Source organism: Siniperca chuatsi, linkage group LG18, assembly GCF_020085105.1.
Source record: "Siniperca chuatsi isolate FFG_IHB_CAS linkage group LG18, ASM2008510v1, whole genome shotgun sequence".
NCBI lineage: Eukaryota > Metazoa > Chordata > Actinopteri > Centrarchiformes > Sinipercidae > Siniperca > Siniperca chuatsi.
This window is the reverse complement of record NC_058059.1, coordinates 16,000,102-16,026,347: the sequence shown is the minus strand read 5'-3', so window position 1 is coordinate 16,026,347 and position 26,246 is coordinate 16,000,102. Positions and strand designations below refer to the sequence as shown.

The window sequence follows — 26,246 nt, the reverse complement described above, 5'->3', positions numbered from 1 at the left end:
CCATGAAGCAACTGAACAGGCTCAGATGTGTATTTACTTATATTTCAATGCATGCTCCTCCTGATGGGATGTGATGTTTCTGGTTGGTCAGTAATTAAATCACTCACACACGGAACTTTCTCACTGGTCTGATGTTGAGGCATGGATTCTTCTGGTATGTTCAGGGCAGAGTGACCAGGAAAGTCCCATTCAGATTAAGAATCTCATTTTCAAGGGAGACCTGGCCATGACAGTCTGCAACACAGGCATAAAAAAGACAGTTACAGACAGAAAACACAAAAGGAAAAACAAAAACAAAAAAAAAACAAACCAGACAGGCAAACTAAAAACATTTACATCCCAAAGAATCTGCCGCTAATTCTTTCATTATGGATTTAAATACATTTAACGGCATTAATTTGTTGAGTTTCAAGTCCTTCTGCAATGTATTCCATGCCGAGGGTGCAGAATACACAAATGCCCTTTTTCCAATTTCCGTACGGGCATTTGGGACAGAGAGCATAAAGAAGTCTTGATAACGCAGAGTGTACTGTTCAGCACTTTTCTGCATGATAAGGAGACATAAGTAGTGTGGGAGCAGACCAAGAATTGCCTTATATATAAAAGTGTACCAATGTAAGAGCCTACCGAAGAGTATAATTTACAGTGGTGAGTCAGAGGTTTACAATTTGTAATGAACCTCAAGGAAGCATGTTAAGCTGTATCACTGAACAGAAGCATGTATATATACAAGATCACCATAGTCCAACACAGGTATAAAAGTGGCAGCAACAAGTCGCTTTTTTACATTAAAAGAAAAACACCAGTTTTAGCCTCAGATTTTTCAACAGATACTGCACATGTGGCTTAAAAGTGAGGGAGTCATCAATCAAAATACCCGGGTATTTATAAGAGTTAACAAACTATCTCCTTCGAAGGGGTATTTTGTCGCCTATTCCTAGAGTTGGTAAAAAGCATAAGCTTGGTCTTATCATTTTGCAAGCTTTCAGTGGCCTGTATAAGAATTTCCACACAGCAGTATATGACAGTGTCGTCAACATAAAAATGAGAATTTGCATCTGACATCTTTTGGCCCAGATTATTTATATAAATAGTGAATAAAAGTGGACCTAATACAGAGCCCCGTGGTACACCCTTGTAGACAGATACAATATCAGAACACAGACCATCATATCTAATGCACTGAGACCTATTACTAAGGTAATTTGAAAACCAAGCGACTGCTTGCTCAGAGAGTCCAGAATTAAGAAGTCTGTTTTAAAACGTCATGGTCTGTGTACACACATCTACTGATGCCTCTGGACACATCTTCAGTGATGTTCCTGGAATCCTCGGGTGTTTAGGGTCTTTCAACATCAACATTTCAACTGTGTCAAAAGCTTTGGACAAATCAATAGAGTGTTGCACAATGTTGCAGTTTCTCTTTCCCACAGCCGCTGGCATCACCTGTACACAGAAAACATGCACATTTCTCTCTCAACTCTCATGGATGTCCTTTAACTGCAGACACTATTATGATCCACAGTATGTTTTAGAGTATAAAAAAATAAATGTTTTATTACAACATAAATAATTATTAAACTTGATTTGTTTACATATCAATAATGATCAGCAAGAAAATAATTCCCACAGAAGCATGACACTTTCAACAATTCTGATATTGGTGAAGCTTTGTATGTTTAACACAGACCTAGAAGTATACCACTGACGACTAAAATGTTAAGATAGTGGCTCAGTAAAGGGATTGTAAATATAACCATGTTAGTTAGGTTTCCTGCGTACCCAGTACAAATGCAAAACTGCAGTATCTGAGAGAGAAGACATCAACTAGCCTTCTGCAGCCTGTTTGAGGGAAGAAAATACATGAATCTCAGACTCTGTGTGTGTGTGTGAATTAGTTGGCATGAACCAAAGATACAGTACATAGCAGTTATGTCTCATTGCCGCACTTATAACCACATACATAACTCTTGACTTGACCCTAGTTTCCACACGTGACTCTACTGTTGGAAAGTCACTTATGATGCTTAGTGGGCAATTTCGCTGTCTATGACACCACTTCAGCTCTCCGGTCGTGCCTCTTGCATGACACTGAACATCACAATCTAAAGGGCTGCACCTTATATAATTAAGGGAAGGGAAGAATGAGAGATTTCTTTTATATGAGAGCATTCTACAAAGACAGCTCATTCTATATACTTCTCACTTTTTTGCGAGCTGAGCGGCTGAGGAGAAGCATGCAGCTGTAACAACCTGTCCCAGAACGAAAGCAGGAGACGCTCAAAGCCAACAAGTGACATTCCACAGGACTCTGCACACCAGGAGGGAGATGAAGATTTCACAGGGTAAAAAGGGTCTAGGGCAAAATATAAAGCAAATATATACTATATGTCTTCCTGATTTCAAAGGAGAAGGAGTAAAAGTTTATATATGCTCGTTCATGTTTGCTCAAGACAGACATTTAACATTTTGTATTTTAAGCTAATATTCTCATCCGTTGAACTTATACTGACTGCAATAAACTCAAATTCTTAGATCGCCATCATTACAAGCAGCCAGAGAGGATTGAAAAGGTCAGAGCCACGATGTCCTCAGACTATTTCTGACTGTAAAATGAACAAGTAAGAGACAAGCTTTGTGAAAAGAACATTCTGGATAAACATTACACATAAACTATCCTCAACCATAGGTCGCGGCATTCTAGTCTCCCCATCTGTATGTCTGCTAGGAGATCTTTCATCAGTTGAACCGCCACTGACATATGAACAACCTGTAGTGGTCGCCTTAACAATCACTAAAAAGGCAATACTCTTAAACTGGAAAGACAGAAATAACCTTTCAACATCCCAGTGGCACCTTCTCCATAAATAACATGCAGGAAACATAATAATTATATGTTTGGCTTTTCAGCTTGAGGGAAATGTGACAGACCGAGATCCAGAAAGTAGCTGAAGTCAGATGTCATCATGGAAGTCAGAACTGTATATAAAACAGCAACAATGAAATACACAATCCATATTTTATGTCAATTCCACGAATTGGTTATGTGTTATGAGAAGCCTTTCTTCAAGTGCTGTCATTTGCAAAGAAAATTCAGATTTTTCATCCTCCTTTGATATCTCATTCTATGCGAATGGTGCTGGTGGAGCAGAAAGCAGGAAGTAGAGGAGACGATGTAGGAGGGAGCTCCTCTCTTCGGAACCCACAGGGTCCCTCCACTTCTCTGCTGATGGCCTGTAATTGGTGTTTAGCACTGTTGTGGAGAGGCCTCAGCTGCAGGGTGGCACCTCTGGCTGCCTTTCAACCCGTCACTGGTTTGTGTGTCCCATTACAGCTTGTTCGCTCTTCTCTTGAGGAATAGAGAGCGTGTACACTGGCAGCTTGGGCTTTTCACCCAGCAGGGTGCAGAGGAAGCAAAACCACCAACAGCTGTGCTCCCTTGTTCTTTAAAGGCGGGGATTGATGGATGGATAGAATAAATTACAAACTGGAGGTGTAGGGTTTGAAAGCAGTGGGCATTTAGCAGGCAGGGAGGGTATAATGAAAGATTCTGTAGAGGAGCATTATGGAATTTGTAGGATCATTTGTAGGATGTCACATACTGGAGATAAAAGTCACCATGTTCAACCTGTAGTTGTGCTGAAGAAAATATTTATGCAGCACCTCCTCATGTCTGAGTCATGAGTCATGAAGCTCACTGAGGGCAGCAGTGTGCAGTCAAAGGTGCCCCGTAGGGGGCACTGTTGGTTCTCATGAACGACACATGGAACAACAGGTCGCACTACTCTACTCCTCGCCTCACTGACTGGACACTAATTAGGTTATGAGAGTGGTAAAAAAAAAAAAAAAAAAAAAATATATATATATATATATATATATATATATATATATATATTGTGTGCTGTTTTGTGTCATTGTTAATCACTTTCACCTGAGTTTAGCCATTTAATCATGAAAATCTCCACATCTAAATGTGTGCCTTTTGATTTTATTACATATCATATATTGTGGATTGTATTGTAAGTGTATAGGCTATGCCAAGTTTCTCTCCATGTTTATTTAAAATAGCGTTCAAATAATGCTGCTAAAAGGCATGCTTTATGACTACACCTGATAAAGATGCAAATCAGTGTTCTGTGTTCGTTATCTACTGTTTAAGTTGTTCCTGTAGCAGCCTTATGCTCGTTTTCACCATCTAGCCGAACATGTAATTAAACATAGGCTATTCCATCGTGAGGTGCGGAGCCCCTTTCTAATTTGCCGTCAACTTTCTTTTTTCCAAAGGTTTTGGGGACCCCCCCCCCCAACAAAAAAAAGCGCAATCCCCATGTGATATGAGCCGGGAATTAGATGGCACAATACTTGCTGACGTGACGCCCGCAAACCTTCTAATTTGCCAATCCAGCCCGGAGTGCGCGTCCCATTTCCTCCCTCAGTTTCTGCACCAGCACTCTCCGGTCCACAGCCCACAGGGCGCAGAGCGGCAACAGCTCGGGATGCACTTCACCACCGCCACTGATCTGTGCACGCGTCTACGTCGCGTGGAAAGTTGGAGGACTATTTGTTAGATTTTGACTGTACTTCCATGTCACTCGCCGCATCCAGGTGATTTGGACCGCTGTAAATCCCAGCACTCTATGAAAAAGAAGAAGAAGAGAATAAAATAGCTGCGCGTGTCATGAGATCTCTTTGGAAAACAGAGATTGTTCAGGACTTTTTTTGCTCTTATCGTTGATGAAAAGATTACAGCCTAACAAGGGGAGACGGGTGTATTTTAATGTCACATGTCAGCACTGGATGAGACCGCGGCGCCGTATCCTGTGCAATAAGAGAAATGGTAAGAAGCAAAGAAACAAATGCATCAATTTCACAGACTTAACTCTTATTTCCATTTAAAGACGTTTATGTTGTTTTTTGTCGCCTAGTGGTTGTTTTACAAGTGTTTATTTTCCAAAGCCCAGAGAGAGAGGGGGGAAAGACGAATCATAAATCCTTGACACGTTCAGCACAGATTTGTCAAATATGAAACATCCTGGGTGCTGTGGGGGTATGATGGGTGACAGACGGTTTGTTCTCACACACCCCGAGGCACCTGTTTTATCCTCAGAAGAAAAAACAAACAAACAGTTAAACCAACACGAAGAATGAGCTCAGCATTAAAGCAAGTGGCATGTGAGACATTAAATACATGTGCTTTATAAATTCACCATGTTTGGAGTAAAAACGACAAATGTGGACTTCTCTTTCCCTTGTTTGGCTTCTTTAGGATCAAAATCACAGCCTGCTGTATAACTGTGTTTGTGGTGGATGATACTGACCGTGCCTACGTGTCTGTGATGGCAGGTGGTGTTGCACGGAATACAACTGTTTTGTTTTAAATGGAGAACTGCTCAGAGAGGATAAATTGCGTGCAAAGTTGTGCGGCTTTCTGCTGAGGGAGTTATCCAGCGGCTTCCCCCGAATAAACATGAGTCCACGGCGAGACATGGGGCCGCTCCGGCGCGTAGGACTCACCGCGCTTCTCCTGTGCACAGGTAAGACCCCAGAGAAACCTCAGCTAATGTCAATGAGCACTTGTGTTCACACAGCCGAACAAGAATTATGGAAATGAAATGCTTTGGACACATAATAAGAGACACTGTAAATGCATCAACATTTATATTGTGATTTTATTCAGTTTGGAACAGTTAATGAAATGCTAATTATTTACTTTCAGACAAGAGGACATATATAATTTATGAGACATATAATTAGCTGTAAGCTGCTGTGGCAGAATACAAAATAATTTTAACATGAATGAACTGTGACAGTTGCCTAGAGAGTGTGTGGGTTTGGGTGTTGTAGCAGCACTTAAATGGAATGCAGTGTGTGAGCATGGCACTGCAGAGCACCAGGAATAACAACAGGCTGCAGACACAACCCAGAAAAAGAGAAAGTGCACCTTTCCACTAAGTTTGAGCAGTTCTGCACTTGGAAAAACATGTGTGTAAGTGAATGTGTGTTTTTGTGTGTGCACCTGTGTGTGGTTATGTTTTGGGGTGCTTAAGTGTATATGTTTGTCTGTGAGAGTGTGGAGCTTTTGGGTGTTATGTGTGTTTTTGCAAGATGTGTGGGCTTGTCCAAACCTATGTGATAGGAAAAACTAAATCATGTGTTTTCATCCTCAGTTTACCTGCCAATCAAAAGCGTATGTAAAACACCCTTTCTCACTTAGCTATGACTACTAGAAGACAGATATCTTTACACCAGATTTATGTTTAGATGGTGGATAAATTAGTCTACTGTATGTATTTATAGGAAATGACATAATTTATTTTTGCAGTTTTGTCCATCCTTACATTTGGTAACATTTCATTTAAAAATATCATTGCTGAGATCTGGGAATGTGGCAGCCTCACTAAACCCGGGTCCATTAGCAACAAGAGCAGTCATATTATTTGACAGATTGAAAATAAACGGCCAGTTCAGCCATATCATCTAAAGCACTTATTTGCAGAGGTGGGTAGAGTAGCCAAAAACTGTGCTCAAGTAAAAGTACAGTTACTTTATCATAACCAGGCAACCAACAGTGTACAAGATTATTCGCTGTTAGCCCAACAATCTCATTGGGACAACAAGACACCAGGAATTCACTGCACCCAGCCAAGAAATAGTCCTGCACATAACCCCCCGCAAAACTGCGAATTAAACAAACAAGATACAATGTCTTAATTTGTAAGCTTTAGATTTGCTGGTGGGTGGATTTTTTATTTTTTTTTACCTTTGGACATACTTGGCAACCTTGAGATCTCAAAAACAGGGAGGATTACGAAACCAAAGCGCCCCCTGCCCCCTTCCGTATTAAACGTGAATTCTTCTTTCCAGGACGTCTGAAATTTGCTTGACTATTTCCTTCTCTTAATAGGCCTACTCTCCATTTCTCTTTCCACCTCCGTCTCTCACTCATTGAGGAGGACGAGGCGTGAGCGTGCGAGCATAGACACGAACACGCGCTGTAGGCAACATTGCCAAAAACATGTTGTGATAACGAAAAGGAAAAAAAGGTGTCAACATTTGTCATAAATCAGGAAAAATACAGGAGAATTGTGACCCCGGGAGAGGGCAATGAAAAACGTTAGTCTCCCAGGACAATCGAGAGGGTTGGCAAGTATGCCTTTGGACAGAGCCAGCTGTTTCCTCCTGTTTCCAGTCTTTAAGCTAAGCTGGGATGATTGTTTCTTCTCCTACCAATAAGCTCTCAACCAATAAAAAAATTACCAGTGACAGTTTACCTCGTACAATAGCTTTTATTGTCAGTCATGCCACTCTGCGTGGATCTAGAAGTTGCTACAGGAAGCCTTCCAAATCAATAAAGCCCATGTATTTTTATTTCACCTGTCATGCTCTCAGATATGTCCACTGGCTTGTAAGGTTACATTGACTGGAAAGTCCTAATTTGTCTGAACGAAATGAATTATAGCACTGACTGGTTTGATACACATTTGACTGACAAAACAGGTGTTCTAACCACATGTTTGTGATGCATAGCGCTAGCTAACGTTACACGTACACACGAGAAGTTACCTGGCCAGCTTTTCACTGAGTACACTTTGAAGTGAGTAGAGGAAGAAAGGAAAAGTCACCATGAGATACTGAAGGAGAGAACTGAGGGGAGAGAGCGGTGTGTGTGTCTGTGTGTGTCTGTGTCTGTGTGTGTGTGTGTGTGTGTGTGTGTGTGTGTGTGTTGGCACTGTGTTGTCTATAACTTTGCCTACTCTAGGAAAATTTCAAGGAAAGGAAACACCCCCCATTGCAAATTAAGTACAATATGTAAGGGGGGATGTGATTGCTTCTACAGTTTCAACAGCCATGTTCATATTCAGTCTGTATTGTTATTAGGTCATCATACCATTAAGTAATAGTAATAATAATGAGAACAGTTGTATTAACCAGCTCAAAAATATTTATTTCACCATAGCCACAAAAAAGTCTCATCATCTTTTCAAATTAGCTAAAAATCATATTTTTAAAATCAAATTTGATTATTATGGAGGAGTAAACAATAGACACTGTATAAATGCAGCAGTAGTGGTAGGTTAGTGTGTAGCCTAAAGATGGGCATACACTGTACGATTTAAGCCTGTTTCTGACCTGATTTTTGAGCCACATGATTCATTTTTGAGTTGGGCCGAATTTCAGCTTCGTCTGTGTCATTTGCCATACAGTGTACAAGGGGAGCAAGGACCGATCAACTGCTCCTGAACGGCCGTTGGATGTTCGGCTAAAAGTTCTGACATGTCAGAAATTTTTGTCGGCCGATGTCAGGCTCTCGCACAGTTGAAGCAAAGCCACAAGTCGATTCCCTGAGATCAGTGCTTTTTTTCTGACTGCGCCTGCGCAAAGTGGCAAATAGAGTGTCTGAAAATGCCATGGTCACACACAATGCTAGCAATCAAGTTAACAACAGTAAAACATAGCTATCCTACCTCAAATACTCTCTGCAAAAATAGACAAGTCATACTGTCCACGTCTTCCTAGCCACCGAGTCCATATTCGGCACACAGGATGGCACAGATGATCAAGGCAGCACGTTTCTGCCTTGTTAGCATAGGCTAGCTTGCTTAGCTAGCAAACAAACTTCAACCTGCCTCGGAGCTTTTAAACAAATCTTTATTGACAACTGTCAATAGCCAGAATGGTCTGAAGGGGCAGACGGGCAGTTTTACTTTATATTTTACACTGCTTTACATCGCAGACAATGTACTCGTACTTTAGGAGTTGGAATTAAACAACATTTCTAAAATCGTACAGTGTATGCCCAGTTTAAGTGGAATTGTGTTCCTTGATAAGCTATGTTTAGGCACGTTTATGGAAAATGGACAAATGTGACCAACTAACAGTATTGGCCTCCGTCTGTCCCAGTCTGTCCGTGTTCACTGGGAGGTTTCTGAGCTCGGTACCGTTGCCCACTCATCCAGCTCCGGCACCTGCCAGCATTGCCCGCTGTGTCGCCCTTGCCCCGGGCCTGAAAACGTCCTCCTCCTGGTTCTGGGCTACTGTAAAAACATAGAGGTGCAACATGGTGACCTCCGTGGACGGGGACCCTCGCTCCCTCTATAGAAATAAATTACTTATTCTAAGGTAATGAAAATACAACAATTCTTATTTTGAGGTGATTATACACTAATGAAAACATACTTTTTAATATTATATTCCATTTCTGCCAATAGATCCTCCTAAATGTTACACACTGGACCTTTATAGCTGACAGTTGGGATTTCGGGTAAACCTTTGTTTTAACTTTCAGTGATTTTGGATTAACGGTGGATTTGTTATAACTAACTTGTCTAATCGTCTGACTGCTCATCTTACTTGGTCAAGTGGATTATTTCTGGTGAATTTCAGCATTAAGTTGATGAGTAAATGCTATTGTAACCAAATGGAAAAGTAGTAGGGAAAACTGAAAAAAACCCAACTGAAAATCAGAATGAAAAAAAATTGTATTAAAAAAATGTTCACCAACTGAAAGCCACTCCACAAATATATAGGGTAGGCCAAAGATTGATCCATATCTCACTGAATCTGGTCAGCCTCTTAATCTTTGCAGGTGAAAGTGGAGAGGAGGAAAAAAAAGACAGATTCCATCCTGTCAGTCAACCCCCTGGTGTGCTGTGTCTCAGAGGATATTATAACTCTCCAGCCATCTGATTGCTTTCACCGAGAGGTTCTAGGTTGTCTCGATGAGACACACACACTGACAGGCACATACTGTGGAGGATACCTACACACACTCACATACTGTCAGACTGGCCATCAGGACATTTGGAAATACTCCACATAGCCGGCATGCTATAGGATGTGATATAGACAGTTTTTTAAACAAGACAGATTGGAGGATTGTCATCTCTTAGTCAGATAGAGAAAGTTTCAGGGGTGAAAAATTGCCTAGTTACCACTTCACAGTAAGGCAAACTTATAAAAGGTGCAGAATTTGTTATGAACAACTTTATGACTTTTTTAATACCGCACCAACCAGAGGGATCCTCTTAAATTTGTGCTCAGAATGTGGCAACCCACACATTATTTAATCATTATAATAATTGTATTACTATTATAAGTCTTTTATAAGGCAAAATGATTATTACTGATTTGTAGAGCACTAAATTATTTATTAGGTATTAATAAAGTCATGTTGAATGGTAGGTGAAATACAAAAATATCCCTCTATATACTGCATATCTATAATTGTCTTATCTGCATACTGTATAGTTTTCATAACTTGTTCCAAAAAGTACTTGTATGACTGATATAAAGGGCACTGTGCTAAACAAGAGTGGGAGGAATCCCACTTGGAGTTTGCCTATTCTTTTGTATGTGTGTGGGCCCGGCCAGAGTGGATTTGGATGGAAAGTTGAAAAGTTACAAAACCAAAACGCATTTAGCCTTAATTTAATAATAGCTGCCCTGGTGTCTCTCTCTCACTCACACACACACCCAAACACACACAAAACCCTAACCAAAAACACAGCAGCCAGAGGTTTTAAGGCTATCTGAAGGACAATTTTAGAACTGGTAGTTTCAGATAACCTGACACTTTCTCACATGTTTTGTTACACAGAACCATCTGGGAAGTCATCCTTGGAAACTGTTTGGAAAAGGGCAGGCACTTTAAAAAAAATTACTTGGCAGGTGATGGATGAACCATCTGTCTATCAACGTCTATCACAGGCTAACTTCAATCAATCAGATCATCAGAGCCAGTTGGTAAATCAAACTCTTGCTGAAGCCAGTCGGGGAGAAGAGCGAAAACATCTTTTCCATCGACAAAAGCCTTCTGTGGTGTTCGTTGATCATCTTTCAATTAAGAAATACTTTCTAGTTCTGATATAACTGATGCTACAGCAGCATCTACACTAACCTTTTTAGGAGTCACCATTGTTGTTTTTGAACGAACATTCGCTTCTTGCTGTGTCACACCTAGCGTTAAACCACGCCCTTAGCTGCCAGTAGTTCCTCATAGGACGGTGGCCCGAACCACTGTGGTTCAGACACAAGCGCATAGCTTGAAGCCTGGCAAGATGGATTCTCACTTGATTTCCCACGAATCCGCTGCCTTGCATCACCACTACCTGTTTAGCCACGGTTAGGGAAGGATTGTGGTAACGGCCAATAAAGTATGGTTAGGGTTAGGCAACTAAAAAGGTTAGGGAAAGATAGTGGTTAGTGTTTATTAAAAAAGTGAATGTTTATTGCATGTCTGTGATGGTAGGTGAACTCTGGTCTCCTGCATGAAAGTCAAACAGCCACTACCACGACCTCCACACCCTTATTCTCACCCTCTCTACATAAAGGGCACACTACTTCCTGCATTAGAACTAAATGTTGGCAAACCGTGAGGTCTAATATGTATTTAAATTCTATGATACTGGGCTGGGTTATTTAATTTTATAATATTCAATGAAATAGAAACAGGCAGATAAATTGGAGCACTCCTGAATAGGGAGACTTCAGCTATTATACATAAAATATGGAGAAAAGCAGAGATCACAAAGAATGCCGTGTTTTGCTAATGTACATAGCAAATGTTATGTACCATTTTTTTCTTGTTAGGTGGTAAGATCACCTGTCCAGAAAGGGTCCTCAGGCAAAACCTGAATGCTATACACCGGTATTATAAACAGTGGAAAGTTTATATTTGGTGGGTAATTCCTGAATTAAAAAGAGTTAATGAGCCCCATTAGCAAATTCCACATAAACCCCCAGAGGGCCAGGATCAGCCCTGCATACTATAGCTCACTGAGCTTTGATGCTATTTCCACAATATCTTGACTTTTAGTCAAGTCAGCATTTTTATCGACTATCGTGAATCGTGATAGTGCAGTTAGAGGTTGTTGAGTGTCTTTGCACCTGTTGTGGTTGGCTGGTCAAAGTTAAGGGATTTTTTCAGTCCAGGTCTGTCCCTGGCTCTAACAAACCAAGTAAATTAATTGTTCCTGTTAACCTTTTCAGTTGCACTGTTTGTTATTCTGATACATTTTCTTTCACTTGAGAGGTAGCATTTTTACAATGCTTGCACCAACTTGTAAAGACATCTCTTCCACGGCTTCAGTTTGAATGTTTTCCTTAGAACTTTTTCATCATTTTTAAAATCACAATCAATAAACTCATACAGAAGTAAACAAAAAATTTCAAACTGGGAACAGGTCAGACCTGTTTTTAAAAAACAGATTACCAAAAATGTTTTTTTCAATTATCAGTGCTGCTGTGACCCTTTTAGAGGCTGCAGTGGATTTCACAGGACATTCAGTTTCCACCTCAGTTTTTCACAGTGTTTAACAGTCTACTGACAAAACAAGCGAAAAACTTGAGACTTAAAACAGATTATCTCATGCCAATTTTAGGAGAGAGAATGAGCCCAGAGTGACCCTGCACACACATTAAGGCTGTGAAATCTAAACTGGCGTCTACCTCCAGGAGAGCAATGTCTCATGGGATATTACTTGTTGGCTCTGAGCATCTCCCGGTTTAATGCTGGGAGGAGGTTGGTAAGGCTGCATGCTTCTGGGTAGCGACAAAGAAGAAGCCTATACATTAAGCTGACTTTGTAGAAAACTCTAATGTGAAAATCTTCTCCCCTTCTCTTCTTTTTTCACTCTTGTTTTCTCCTTAAATGGTTCAAAAGGCTTTGAGATGTAATGTTCATTACCATAAAACAAGCACTAGGATACTTGTTACTGGAGTCTTTTAAACATCACAGAAAAAAGTGTTTGACTTTCCAGAGGCAAAGTCAAAGTTTATCACACTGAAAAGAACGCATTTTGTCTGTAAAGCAATAGCCCTCTAGACAAACACACATTTAATAATAATTCACCAAATCCAGTGAAAAAATGTGCTATCACTGAATGAAATGCCATATTATACCGTGATATATGAAGCCTGGCTTGCTCTGTATGACACTGTATTTTACACAAGGCTCCAGGGGGCAGCAGAAGGAAACACTGCACCAGGGAGCCATATGTCACATTATATGGGTCATAACACAGAGACACAAGACATAAGTGAAAGGTCGTTTAAAGAACTGTGTTGAGTAAAATTTGTAGTACAAATCCCACATTTTTGTATGCTTCAAAAAGCTACTATGTACTGTGGTCTGGAATAAAGTAAATTGAATGAGATTTGATTAAGAATTGAACTGAGCCACTAGTAGTTCTAACAGATGTATATGACATGTATTATGTAATTGAGAATTTGACAAATAACAGTGTTGAGGCTACTGTAAAATATCCCTGTGGGAACCCAATGAAGCATGATCTCAACACTGGTTAACCAAAGAATTGTTACTTACATAGTCTCCTCAATTTAAGATTGTTCTTATGGATTAAGAATTACTAAGAAACATGCAAATGCCTTTCCTGAGGAACTAAACCAACATTTCAGCTCATACTTTTGTAAATGACCTGTGAAACAGTTTAAAGCCACAGTCATAGATTTTTTGGGGAGCTACTTGGGGACATAGGAACAAGCTGTAAAAACAAAATTGACACATTATATACTTAGAAAGTTTTTACAACAGACGTTTTGGCAAACAATTACCTAATTACAGCAGATACAGAGCAACATTGTCATTCATTTCTGCACAGCAGTCATATTTCTGTCCACCTGATGAATGTAAATCCCATATTCACTCTCCCTTTAGCTCTGTTTTGATCTCCACCCACCCCTGAGAGAAATATTCTGATTTTTAGCTTTCTAGATGTTCAACTTTTTCCCCCAGCTAGTTGCTAACTTTTTCTGTCTGCCATGTGGTATTGAGCTGGTGGCATACAGTCTGCTTTTCTGGGCTTTTTTCTGAAAACAGCTGCCTGCTACTGCTGCAGAATTTGAGATTGATGAGCACAGGCATTGCAGACCAGAAAACCAAGACAATGAGGCAAAGGAAGCTAAAAAGCTCTGTAGAACTGAGTGGTACTGCAGATTTGGGTGATCATTTTTTGTCTGTTTTTCACTACAAGTGACACCTTTCACATGACACAGTCATTTTATCCCTTATTGATATAAAAATATCAATTAATGCAGCTTGACAATCAGTAAAAAGAGGGTGAAAAGCTTGAAGAATCTCTAACCAGCCACTGAACTACAATTTGGGTAAGATTTTTATTGAGGGAGACAATGAAAATATACCAAAAGGAGAGAAATCCCAATATGTACTTCGAATCAACAGCTACTATAATTACAGATTATGATTACCATTTTCCGCTACAAGCTGTGAGACAGCTATGCAGTCACTCAGCTGCTATATTTACAGACTATGAGAGTAGATTTTTTAGACTATTTGCACTGTGGCTTGTTGTCTCTGCAGACCTTTTGGATTCTCCACACCTTTAACCACCACAAGTTAGTTACAGTGTTGTTGAATAAATACAACAGGATGCAGTAGATGGACCTGATGGTGAGATGATTAGTTACAGGCATGAGAGCTCAGCAGCAGTCATTCCTCCTACAAATTTAGTTTTTGTGCATTGGTCTAGCAGTAATAGCTAACTAATGTTTCGCTTCATCCTTTTCAGTATTTCACTTTTGGATTTTTTTTTCTCTAATAACTGGTATGGAGAATTTATGTTTATATACTATTCATTTGTTTTACCAAGTACAGCAAGTGATTTTTTTCTGCACGCTAGTCGTAGGGCCGGTGGGTGTACAAAGTACAGGACTGTGACACCACCAGAGACCTGCTGTGTGATAAGTCACTGTTCACTTTTTCAATATTAAAGCAGGACCACGATCTTTCTGCTATGCGTGCCTAAACATTAGGAACATTTTCGAATCAGCAGAGGCGTTCATTAACAACATTTGCACAGCAGAGGGCTCATGTAAAAAGCCTTACCGCAGCAACTGTGGAGGTACAGTATTGCAAAAACTCATACTAACTATTACTACTTATATGTAATATAAGGAGTTTTCTTAGTTGTTTATTGCATCATTCTTAAATCTTTATGTTAGGAAAAACCTTAAGTGAAATATTAATCAGAAAAAAAGTTAAATTCTAACACAGGCATACAAATGACCCAGATAAGCAGTTCTTCTTAGGGGTGTTGACACTAAATGCCTCTTTGGCAGTGAACAATTTTTAATTGATTCAATGGATTTGAGGCAATTCTTACCCCCTGCTGATACACCCTTTTCATCCACCTGGCACACCTTATGTTTTCTGGAGAAACGCTCTGAGCATCCACAGTTCAAATACAAGCACGAACACACCTCGTACCTCCAAAGCCTTTTCATTTCCATCTAATTTGATACAAACAGAAGCGGCCTTTGTTGCGTTATGTTTGTGGTAAAGACAGAACATTGTGGAGAATGTCATCAGCATCAGGTTGGGAGAGATGTAACTGAAATGAATGGTGAGGGTTTTTTCCCCCTTAGTTAGCTAATGGCATTAGCTAATGTCATTAGCTGGGCAAGCTAAGTGATTCACAGTAACTGACTTTGATGTTGCACAGTGATTGTACTGCACAAGGACGACACTTCTCTCCGTGCAGGAAATTCAAACTATTGGAATTATGGTGCACCTTGTTTTTTTCTTGTGTGTCCAGTGCAATCGCCTCCTTAGTTATGCTTTCTAATAACTACTATTATAGCAATTATTAATGATGACTGAAAACAGCCAGGCAGGTCTTGGGCTGCTCAACTCAAATAAAAATACTGAGGCCTACATTGAGTTAAACCTGATAATTCAGAAAGGCGTAGGCTTTAGACAGCATGACAAATGAGGGGATTTTACTCCTTTAACTATTCCTCAGTCATAGAGCATGGTCATTTGCTTTCCCCAAAATCCATAGGATGTATTCCACTGGGGAAAAAGAAATGTAAAAAGTGTCTTTTTTTCCCCACAGGTTTTGCTTTACTAATAGGATCAAAGACAGAAAGGATGAAAAGGAGAATAATCACTATATGACAGCATTAAGATGAAACATTGCCCTGCTTTCCTTTTTCACTCAGTATTTGGAGGATTGGGAATACAGCACGCCTAACCGTGGCTGGCACATGAAGATCCGTGCTGATGCACCCCGACACACATAATCACACACAAACGCACGTGCGCAGCATCACTAAAGCTTTTGTGACACATTGTAGCGCACTGTAAACACACACAAATACACACACAAATACACACACACACACACACACACACACACACACACACACACAGAGGCATACACACATACTCATCTGCTTGGGCAAACAACTTCACAGCCATCCAACTGGGAAAGGATCGCACTCTGCGGGAGGTCTGGAGACAATTAGCATAACTAACAGAACACTCAGTGCACATCCAGAAAATCAGAAGGAAATGAAAATGAACCTACGCAATCAGAGCAGAGAAAGAATGTTAACAGCTTTTTTGTCACTTCCTGTATGAAAGATTGACAGAGAGAAACCACATATTTATCTCGCTTCACCAGCTTTGAACCCAGAAGACAGTGGAGGTACAATACGTGTTCTCGTCTGTCGCTTGGGCTTCAACCCCCTGCTGAGATGGCTCTGCATCACTACGGAAGAGTAGCGCAGAAGTTTTGCAACAAGTTTTCAGAGAAAGCCAATAACATTTTTCTTTTTTTGTATTTCTGAAGAGAGCTGTGCAATTTTGTATCAGTTTGTGTTTGTGAATGTTGCAGGTACCGAGGTAGAGATGATGACATGGTGATGCGAGAGTTTTCTGGTATCGCCGTTATCTGCCCTGGTCAGAGCAGAAAGCTATTGCCTTAGTGTTATTTTTTTGTCCAAACATGATTGATAACAGTGGAAAAACTTTTCTCAGTCTGTCTGTCCCTCTCTATCTATCTGTCTCGTTATTGCTTGTCTGACTCTGGTTAAGAGCTGTTCCTCACTGATTGATTTACCACCCGGTTCATCAGATGTTAAGAGATGAGAAAATAACCACTCGAAAAGTTCAGCCTAGCGCAACAACAGCAAAAGAAAAAAAGAAAAGAAAAACTCCACACACAGACAGGTGAATTTTAATTTCAAACTTGACAGACACTTCGGAATTGAAACCTGAGGGGAAACTATTCCACACCTATAGGAATGTGGTTCCCAAACCAAGACTCAATTCCCTTACCAATTTTCAGCAACACTGCCTCAAGAGAGGTAAACATTGCTGAGAGCTCCAGCCAATAAAAACAAATGTATTAGCAATAGGACTTCCATCTTCCAAAACCTATATCCATATAGGTATTAATACTTTCATGCAGTAAGCCAAGTGAGGCTCAGAACATGTCAGCCATAGTGATAAATAGATGAGAATACCTTCAGCACTTTTGCAATGTAATAATTGTGTAGATTATCAGAAATGTGCAGTTGTGCATGTAACTTCTGATAGGCGATGCCAACTAAAGCACTAACAGTTTGTATTCTATATGTTAATGTCCAAACAATGCACAGTACACAGTGCTTCAGGACATTTTAACAGTATAAAACTGTGTGTAGAAACAGGCAGACACAGTTTCATTTAGTACCAAGGTTTTGTGGATTGCTTTTCAGTGGCTGTATGTATGTATGGTTTGTGGCCGGGAGAATGAGACACAGATATTGATCAATCTGTGGGCTTCAGGCCAGACCTGAACCCAAAATTGTGAGCAGCCTTAATAAACTGTTATTGGTCAATTTCTAGTTAACATTAAATGTGCTGATGGCCAGTAGGTAGGCCCTATTAGGTCAGAAAATTTTAATCTGTGCAGCAGTGGAACAGATTTCATCACGGAATGAGAAAAATCTGTTTTTGAGCATCAACAGTTTAGCGTTGTCTGTGTGTAAGTTTGTGTGGGGATTTGTGGATGTTTTTGTATTAGCAGTGGTGACGTACAAAATGTCAGCTTTTCAACTTTGGCGTGGCCTGCCAAAAAAAAGAATCTGTAATCAGATTCACAATAATCAGAAATGTAGATCCTCATATTATGGTCTTTCTTCATTGCCGTCCTCTCATATTCTCGCCCTCTCATCCTCCTCATCTTTCCCCTGCTTCTTCCTTCTCTCCCCACCTACCACCATCCCCCTCACCTTCACATCTTCATTATCTTCAGTCACCCTCTCATCTCCAACCGCCTTTCTCCTTCCCTCTTCATTTACTGTTTTTTTTCTCTGCTAGGCGTAAGTCTGGAGGGGATCATGCATTTGGTCATGTGTGTGCGTGTGTATCTGTCCGCAGCTAATCTCGCATACTACTGGACCCATCAGCCTAATTTTTTTGTGCACATTTATGACTGTATGCTCAAGGGCCTCTTGTGGTTTCTCTAATTTTTGAAAAACCTATTATATTGACTGAGCCTATTGTAAAGCTTAGACTTTCATCTTTTTAACAGTATTCGCATTATTACGATATATGTTATGACTTAGCAAAAGGCATTTCCGGCAATCGGCTAGGCTAAAAACAAGGATTACCTTGTCTGTTGCAGGCCACATTTGGCCTTTGTTGTGGCTCAAAAACTGACATCCATAGAAAGGTATGATTTCATCTTGAACTGGAGCATCTGCAGATTAATTCCATACCCGATATGTTATGATCCACTAAAGTTAGACACGATACAAGATGAATAAATCCCTGTTTTTGTTATTTTCGCCACCATCATGACTGTAAGGGAGCCAGGAGGGACAACTGAGTGAGATTCAAGGGGAGAGGGAGGTAGAGAGGAGTTTTATTTTGTTTGGTGTGTTACAACAAAATGTTCTAAATAAATAACAATGTTTAAATTCAGAAGTTTGGACTTATCGTCCCATTTATTGTTTCCTTATTAAGTTTATACAGTTAGGCAAACCCAGGATGCTTGCTTACAATACCTTTACACAATTCTATGCATCTAAAGAAAACTGAGACTATGCTACACAAAACCACTTTATTAAAAATTTTGCATACATCTATATAAGAAAACTAACACTATACTATACCCCTTCAAAATTTTGGCTGGCAGTTTTTCTTCAAAACGGTATAATATTTAAGAATGCTTGAATATTACCAGCAAGAAGAAAAATGTACATATAATCATCTCCTTCCAATAAGTTTTATGTCAAGATGGTACAAAGAAGGATAAATAAGCTTATTCACTTTCTTGCGGGAGTTGATGAGATGAGAAGATCAGTCCCACTCTCATGTCAGTACAGTTAATGGGAAGCTACTGACAGCAGCCAGTTAGCTTAGCTTAGCATCAAGACTGGAAACAGGGGGAAACATCTAGCCTGGCTCTGCCCAATTGTATAGGACTACCAGAACTAAAGCTCACTCACACGTTGCTCATTTGTTTAACCAAAGTGTAAAAATGACACACTGTGTTTTTACAGGGGTATTTTATTGGACAGGCGTGGTGACTTTCTGGAGTGTTGATGTCAGCGTGAGGTTGCGAGACAACCAGCGGATACATCAGGGGCATACAGTGTTAATCAGTACCCCTGCTTTCAGTTTTTATGCTAAGCTAAGCTAAGTGACCGCTAACTGTAGCTTCATATTTAGTGTGCATACATGAGATTGGAATCAATCTTCTCATCAAAACTCTCAGTAAGAAAGCAAATAAGTGTATTTCCCAAAATGTCAAACTATTCCTTTAATTCCCATGAAGGGATAAATAATAATAAATAAAAAACTAATGTACTTATTATTAAATACATGCAATGATACTCTGTTTAACCTCTGCCAGTGTATCTTGTGTTTGTTCTGTATTATATGGATTTACTGAGGTATAATTTTTTATAATTTAATAAACATAATATCACATGTAAAATGCTACAAGTGCAACACAGACATTCATCCATCCCCTTGTAACTCCAATGTTCCATCCATCAGCAGCCCCTCTGTCTGTGAAACCAGTGACCTGTTTCATACTCTGCCCATCACTGTTATGATCTGTCTCAGCTATGCTGTAAATAGTTTCCCATTTTATCACCCTACAAAGCAGTTCACTTGACCTCTTCTGGCAGAATCTGCTGCCCCGCACATCATGCTTTATTTCTGTAATCCATGGTAAAATCTTTTATCCACATTTCCACTTTGTCCATTGCATCCACTGTCTCCATGCACTCATTAGTTTTACTCTCCCGCCATCCGTGGCCTTTACTTCTCTTTAGAATTTAATTACAACGGGTAACCAGACCAACCAACATACATTCTCACCACAATCAATCTAAATAGAAGAGGAATGGCCAATCCACTGCCTGCTTGGCCTTGTTGCACTGACTCAACAGACAAAGTGAAGAGGGCAGAGCATTTTGCGCTGAGCTCTGATTTTCCAATTTCCTTCCCAATGTGCCTTTAGTGAAGGGCTACCGAGTTATATGTAAAGAGAACAAGATCTCTGCTTACATTTTTGAGGCTTTTGACTCATCTGGATGCTGCTCCAACATTTGTCAACACGCAGGAGATTTGAAGGCTATGGCAAACTGTTTGATCAGATTACCCTAAATGTCTGATCACTTATAGGCCATACTGTGTATTTTCAGTGCTTTAATCTATGCTTAGCACGTGCCTGCACCCTCTCCAAGGCAATAACAGTGATTTTACGACGTCTCTTATTTAGTCATCCTGTCCCCGTTTCCCACATGTACAATATACTGTGCTGCTCTGAGCCTGCCCAGGGCCCGATCTGGGCCCAGTGCCCCAGTAATAGAGGATAAATCAGTTCTTAAAAGGTCCATATAGGGGGGCTGAAATGTATCCAAAGCTGAAGGATTTAAACAGAGACATGAAATCCCCTTTGTTTCGCTATGGGCATGACGCTGAGTGAGTGAGCCTTGTGTGGGCTCTTGGTACCGGTCTGGGGCCTCGTGGGTGCCAGCATTTTCCAGCAGGTAATATGGGCCTCTCTGAGCCAGTGTGTGTGTAATCCCCATGAATACAGTGAGGATACAGGCCTCTCACTTTCCAAAGTAGGCATGGAAGGACACATGCCATTTTTATTTATGGTAACTGATGAGGTAGACAGGTAGATTGATGTGGTCCACCTGTGTCTTAACACACAGCCTGAGGTGTGATCACTATCAGCACTTTCATTTCCTTTAGTTTCTCATCCTTCTGGTTTGGTCCCTACATGGGTTTGCTTGATGGATTCCCCAGAGATCCAAAGACTGCTGTTGATTTTTTGCTTTAAATAATTTCATATAAGAATAGGTTGGGGATATATCATCATCTATATATAATGTCTGTCTCCCCCCATGTTTTATAGAAGAGAATACAAAAATATGCCATGCTCAAATTCACAACTTGCCATTTCTCTAATTGCTCAGGTCATTTTTTTAGACCAAAAAATTTTTTGTCTCATTTTGGCAGAAAATGTTGCGAAATACTGCAATATATTGACATGCAGCCAACAGGAACCGACAGTACAGTATGCTACATGTTTGTCCTTGTATTGCATTACAATCTTTGTTCTACATATCGCATGCAGAGTGCAGCATCAGATAGCTTTTCTCTATGCAGTGACTGCCTGTCCTACACAGTTATCTGCAGCAGCAGATGTGCTTTTGTTTAAACCACAACAGTCTGTTAGAAAAAGCAGATATCGCTGACTCAATGTCAGATACATAGGGCACATTGTAGAGGTTGTTAAAAGTGGCAGGACTGTTAAAAGCATATCAAGTAGGGCTGCAGTAATTATTTTCATAATGAATCTTTGTTTTGATTGATCGATTCATTTAACTTTTAAGATGTCAGAAAATGTTCATCACAAGTTCCCAGAGCCCAAGGTGATGCTTCATATTGCTTGTTTTGTCTGACCAACAGACCAAAACCCAAAAGCATTTAATTTAAAATGATATGAAACAGAAAATCAGCAAACCCTGAAATGTAAGAATCTGAAATCATCAAATGTGTGGCATTTTTCCTTGATAAATGGCTTGTAATTATCTTTCAGACTAGCAGCATGGCTCTAGGGATAGCAATTCCTGTCAGTCAGTCTGTCGGTTGGTCGGTCCACCGCTTTCATCCAGCCCCAAATATTTCCAAAAACAATCGGATGGATTGCCATGAAAGTTTGTACAGACATTCATGGTCCTCAGAGGATGAAGCTTACTGACTCTGGTGATCCAGTGACTTTTCCTCTAGGGCCACCAGAAAATGTTTCACATATCCAGCAAAATATCTCAACATCTATAAAATGGGTTGGCACAAAATTTGTACAGATTCATGGTTCCCAGATGATGTATTATAAGGATTTTGGTGATCCACTGAATTATGACATTATCATTTAGCTCAAAGCACCGCTGTGCCTAAGTACAGCCTCACACAGCTGCTAGCATGGTCGTAGACTCTTTCTCATTTATTGATTTATAGACTTGTTAAATATTCTGCTGATAGTGCTTGATGAATAGTTCAAGCACTAATATAAAGGGTATTCTAAAAAGCACTGTATGTGTACATATGTGCATTATGAATCACTGGTAAAGAGTGTTTGAATATCCTGGAGTACAGTGAGAAAGCACAATCCTTAAAAGGTGAAAAAACTATATTGAGAAAATGAACTGGGGGAATTGGACTGATTACCTTTCATCATACTGAAGAAACCTGCTATTCAGAAATTGCAGCCTGGTACCTTGAAGCTCTTGCATCAAACACTTTCCTTCTCTGTAGTATAGTTTTTCTACTCATCTTCAAAACATGTTTGCTCTGTTCAATTTAGTGCAAATATTTACCTTGTCATTCTTAGGTTGGATTTCCTCACAAGCCGGGACATACAAACGGGACATACCGAGACAATCTGTAAAGCTAATTACTACCACTGCCATCCCGGTGTCGTACAGGGCAGAGGTTCTTTCATATGTAGATTTGATTAAATTATGCCATGGTGAGCTCATTAGATTGGATTTACATTTAGAGAACCCTCTCGATGTAAGTACTGCAATCACAGGATTCTGATGACCTGACATTTCCTGGCCAGCTTTCCACCACTGCAGCACTGCACGCTCGCAAAGTCGTGTCTGCTCATCAAAGCCAGGAAATGGCACCATGCTGCTTTCAAATTCATGGTTCACTTTGCTATATTAAACACTCTCATGGTTTTGTAATGGGTCTAGCTGGTTAATTAAGTGGGTCAGAAAGCAGATCAAAGGCCTCTGGTCAGTATTTTGGACCAAATCGTCCATGTGGTGTCAAGACACCAAATTTGTGTCAAGTCAGTCAGGGACAGGACACTTCACTCATCCTGTCTGCTGTCAGGCTTTGATTTTTTATTGATGAATAACCAATTAATAAATCTGTTATTCTAAATTGTCACGTTATGTACTTTTTCATACAGAAATAAAGTCATTGCACCACAATTTATATTTGTTTAAGTTGTTTTGCTTAAGGGTGTATGGATAAATCTGCCAGATGACTGACTGTTTTAGGTTAGCTTGTTTAAAGAAGGCAGTGGATCTAATCGTGAGAATTTTTTTTTTGAGAGGTAGCCATCAATCATAAACCCCCGTTTTTCCTGTTGTCAAATTACCTCTGCACCATCACACCACCCCCAACTGCAATTTCATAGAAAAAGAAGACTTTATCTTTCCAGCTGTCAGAGGAATGATCGGCTAGTTGATTATGACGTTAGTGTTGCAGTATGCCGATTAAGTTTCACTGTTCAACATTTAGGGATGACTAAGCCGCTGCACACCCTGCAGTGCATACAGCATGCAAAACATGCAGGATAAGGCATGTGTATGAATATTAACATCATAAATTGTCGTTGAATTTCCATTTGCTCGCAGCTTTTCTTTCATAATGATTTTCCCCCCCATTTTTTGCTGATGTGATATTACCCAGGAGAATAATAGTGGTAGAATAAAAGGGAGGATTGAGGGCTTATCTGGCTCTGCAGGTGTGGTATTACAGGCTTCTCAATGGGAATCAGACTTGTGGTGTGAAGTATAAGCTTCTGCACTATGCAGAGCATTCTGTACATAATCTCAGTGCACTTTCCCATAACTGGGAGGTGGGACAAAGTGAAGGGCACACAGTCTGTTGGCAGCATGATGCTGACAAGCGGCCACTGAGATGGCGGGCTGGAGTGCTTGTCGTGTTTTGTGCGGTTGTGATGCTGCTGTGGCTCAGCACTGACAGGGTGAAATCTTTTCCAATCCAATGAAAAGGCTGTTTCTTTCTTCCTTTCAGGGTTAAATAACACACACAAAAGAGAAAATAAATTACAAATGATGGGCTGATAATGCTATTAGAGGAGAAAAGGCTTAGGAAGACTCATTTTACTGTACTGAGAAATGAGTTTGATGTGGCCGAAACTATTATCCCACTAAATATGACATTATCACGCTCATTATATATTATTAGTGATGTAATACATTTAGATGGAACATCCTTCAAAGCAGTGCAGGAAAATTAATCTATTTTCATCTCTTTTCATTATGTATACTAATCTATTTTTGTGCTCCATAGTGTTCGGCTTTGCTAATCAAAAATCAGTCCCAAACTTGTGTTATGTGTTCATCTATTTTCATTCCACATTGTGGTAAAATGAGACAGTAGATCTGGACCACTGAATATTCAGTGAGTCTTTGTAGACTAATTATAATGTGTGTCTTCATAAACTTGGGGACTGCATGCGGTGGCTGAATAAGGCAGAGCAGAAAATAAATTGATTTCTTGCTTTGATGCAGCTGTGTTGTGTGCACAAGTGTCTGATGAGGGCTGAATGAAATAAAGAAATCTTTAGTCTTTATTTCCTTTGTATGATAATTCAATAATTCAGGCCAGCTACAGTACATCACATTGTGCCGAATCCCTGCCTCAGCACGAGGATTGCAGGAAATCTATTCTGGGCCATGATGAAATTTATGGAACATTTTATTGGTGCAGGTCATGTTTGTGGTGTTGCGGCATTGTAATGAAGAAGAATGTTGAGGAATGTTGAGGAGGTGGAACATTAAAATGCCCCCGGCAGGTTCTGCTCACTATTGAATGGGAAATAAGTCCATCATGGGGAAAGCTCGCTCAAAACAAATAATGATTAATCTGAGTTTGGGTGTGTTTGCACACGTTTGCTGATTGAGTATGTGCAGCATGTGCATACAAACAAACAAACATCAGGATATATTCATACAAATACACTCATATGAACATATGCTCAGTCTTATATAGTTATTCAAGCATTCAGGCAACTTGCCCACATTTATGCACACATGCACACATTCACACAAAGCGATAAAGGCCAGCCACAATAATAGGCGCCAAGAGGGTGTACTCTGCATGGAAAAACGGCGCTAGGCACAAACTGCTCTTATGTCTTGAATTTGTATGTTAAATACTTCACTTACTTCAGTATTTTCTTCACAAACTTTTAAATTGAACTTGGCAGTTTATTTCTGCTCACCTTCGAGTCAACAAGACGGCCTAATGGATAAAGAGACGGTAAAAACTGCTCATGTGTGTCCATCGACGTCAGTGAGCACAAATTGAAACTTTAAATAGAACTAAAAAATTTAAAGCTGCTGCATTTAGCAATTTCCCGTCAGTAAAACATTGGCACATACATTTTGAGAAATTAGCGTAATTAATGCAAACAAATGAGGCCATTAGATCTCAGCAGCTATTTGCTTCTGCTTTGCATTTTAAAATGTGAGTGAAATACACTGAAGAGGCCGGTTATGTTTTGTACAATAGCAGATAGTGGAACAAATGAAACTTACTTAAAAATAAATCTCATCACACAATGACTTTTTTTGTCTTGACAACATTGTTTTTATTGTTAAGAGAATTTTTTTTCTTGATCCACATCCTTCAGCCACTAATTATTATGCAGCATTGCTTCCTTGTGCCAACAAGCAGAAAGCTAGCGAGCAAAGTAGGGCAAAGTGAAATGATCAGCTGTAATTGGATCATATACTGTATAAGATGGGTAATCACCTGATGAAAACAGGTTCCTGGAACAAAACACATGTAAGGCCACCAATAAGTAACCTGCCAGTATCGTGTTGATTCTCTGCAGCAAAAGAGAGCTAGAAACCAGCTATACAACCAACTGCATTCAAGCAACTATTCCTTAGTGAGCCTTGAAATCGTTTTAGTCTCACGGTGCCTGCACAAAGCAACCACAAACACGTTTGTGCTGCCAAACACATATTGCTCTAGGAATACTCTGTGATGAGGCTCCTGGGAAAACTGATGGAAAGTTGAAGTTACAGGACCACTCACATAGCTGCTCCTTACATATGTGACATAGCCAAGGATGTGCTGTTCAACTCATAAAGCAGGGATGAGCCGGTCCACATTGCATCTAGTTTTTATTTAGCCCATCCTT

The 26,246-nt window shown here is 40.0% G+C and overlaps 1 protein-coding gene across 2 annotated transcripts in view; it reads left to right on the top strand.

The window, feature by feature from the left end:
- The first annotated feature begins 4,415 nt into the window (after positions 1-4,415).
- The window catches only part of LOC122865837 (transmembrane protein 132C-like), a 154,692-nt gene continuing 132,861 nt past the window's right edge, over positions 4,416-26,246 (top strand). Inside the window, exons 1-2 of one of the 2 annotated variants that reach the window (XM_044174743.1) lie at positions 4,416-4,837; positions 5,344-5,534. In XM_044174743.1, coding sequence (XP_044030678.1) covers positions 5,468-5,534 — 67 coding nt within the window. In that variant the 5' untranslated portion in view covers positions 4,416-4,837; positions 5,344-5,467. Of the gene's footprint in view, positions 4,838-5,266; positions 5,535-26,246 lie in introns of both variants that reach the window. The other variant, XM_044174744.1, reaches the window with a different exon arrangement.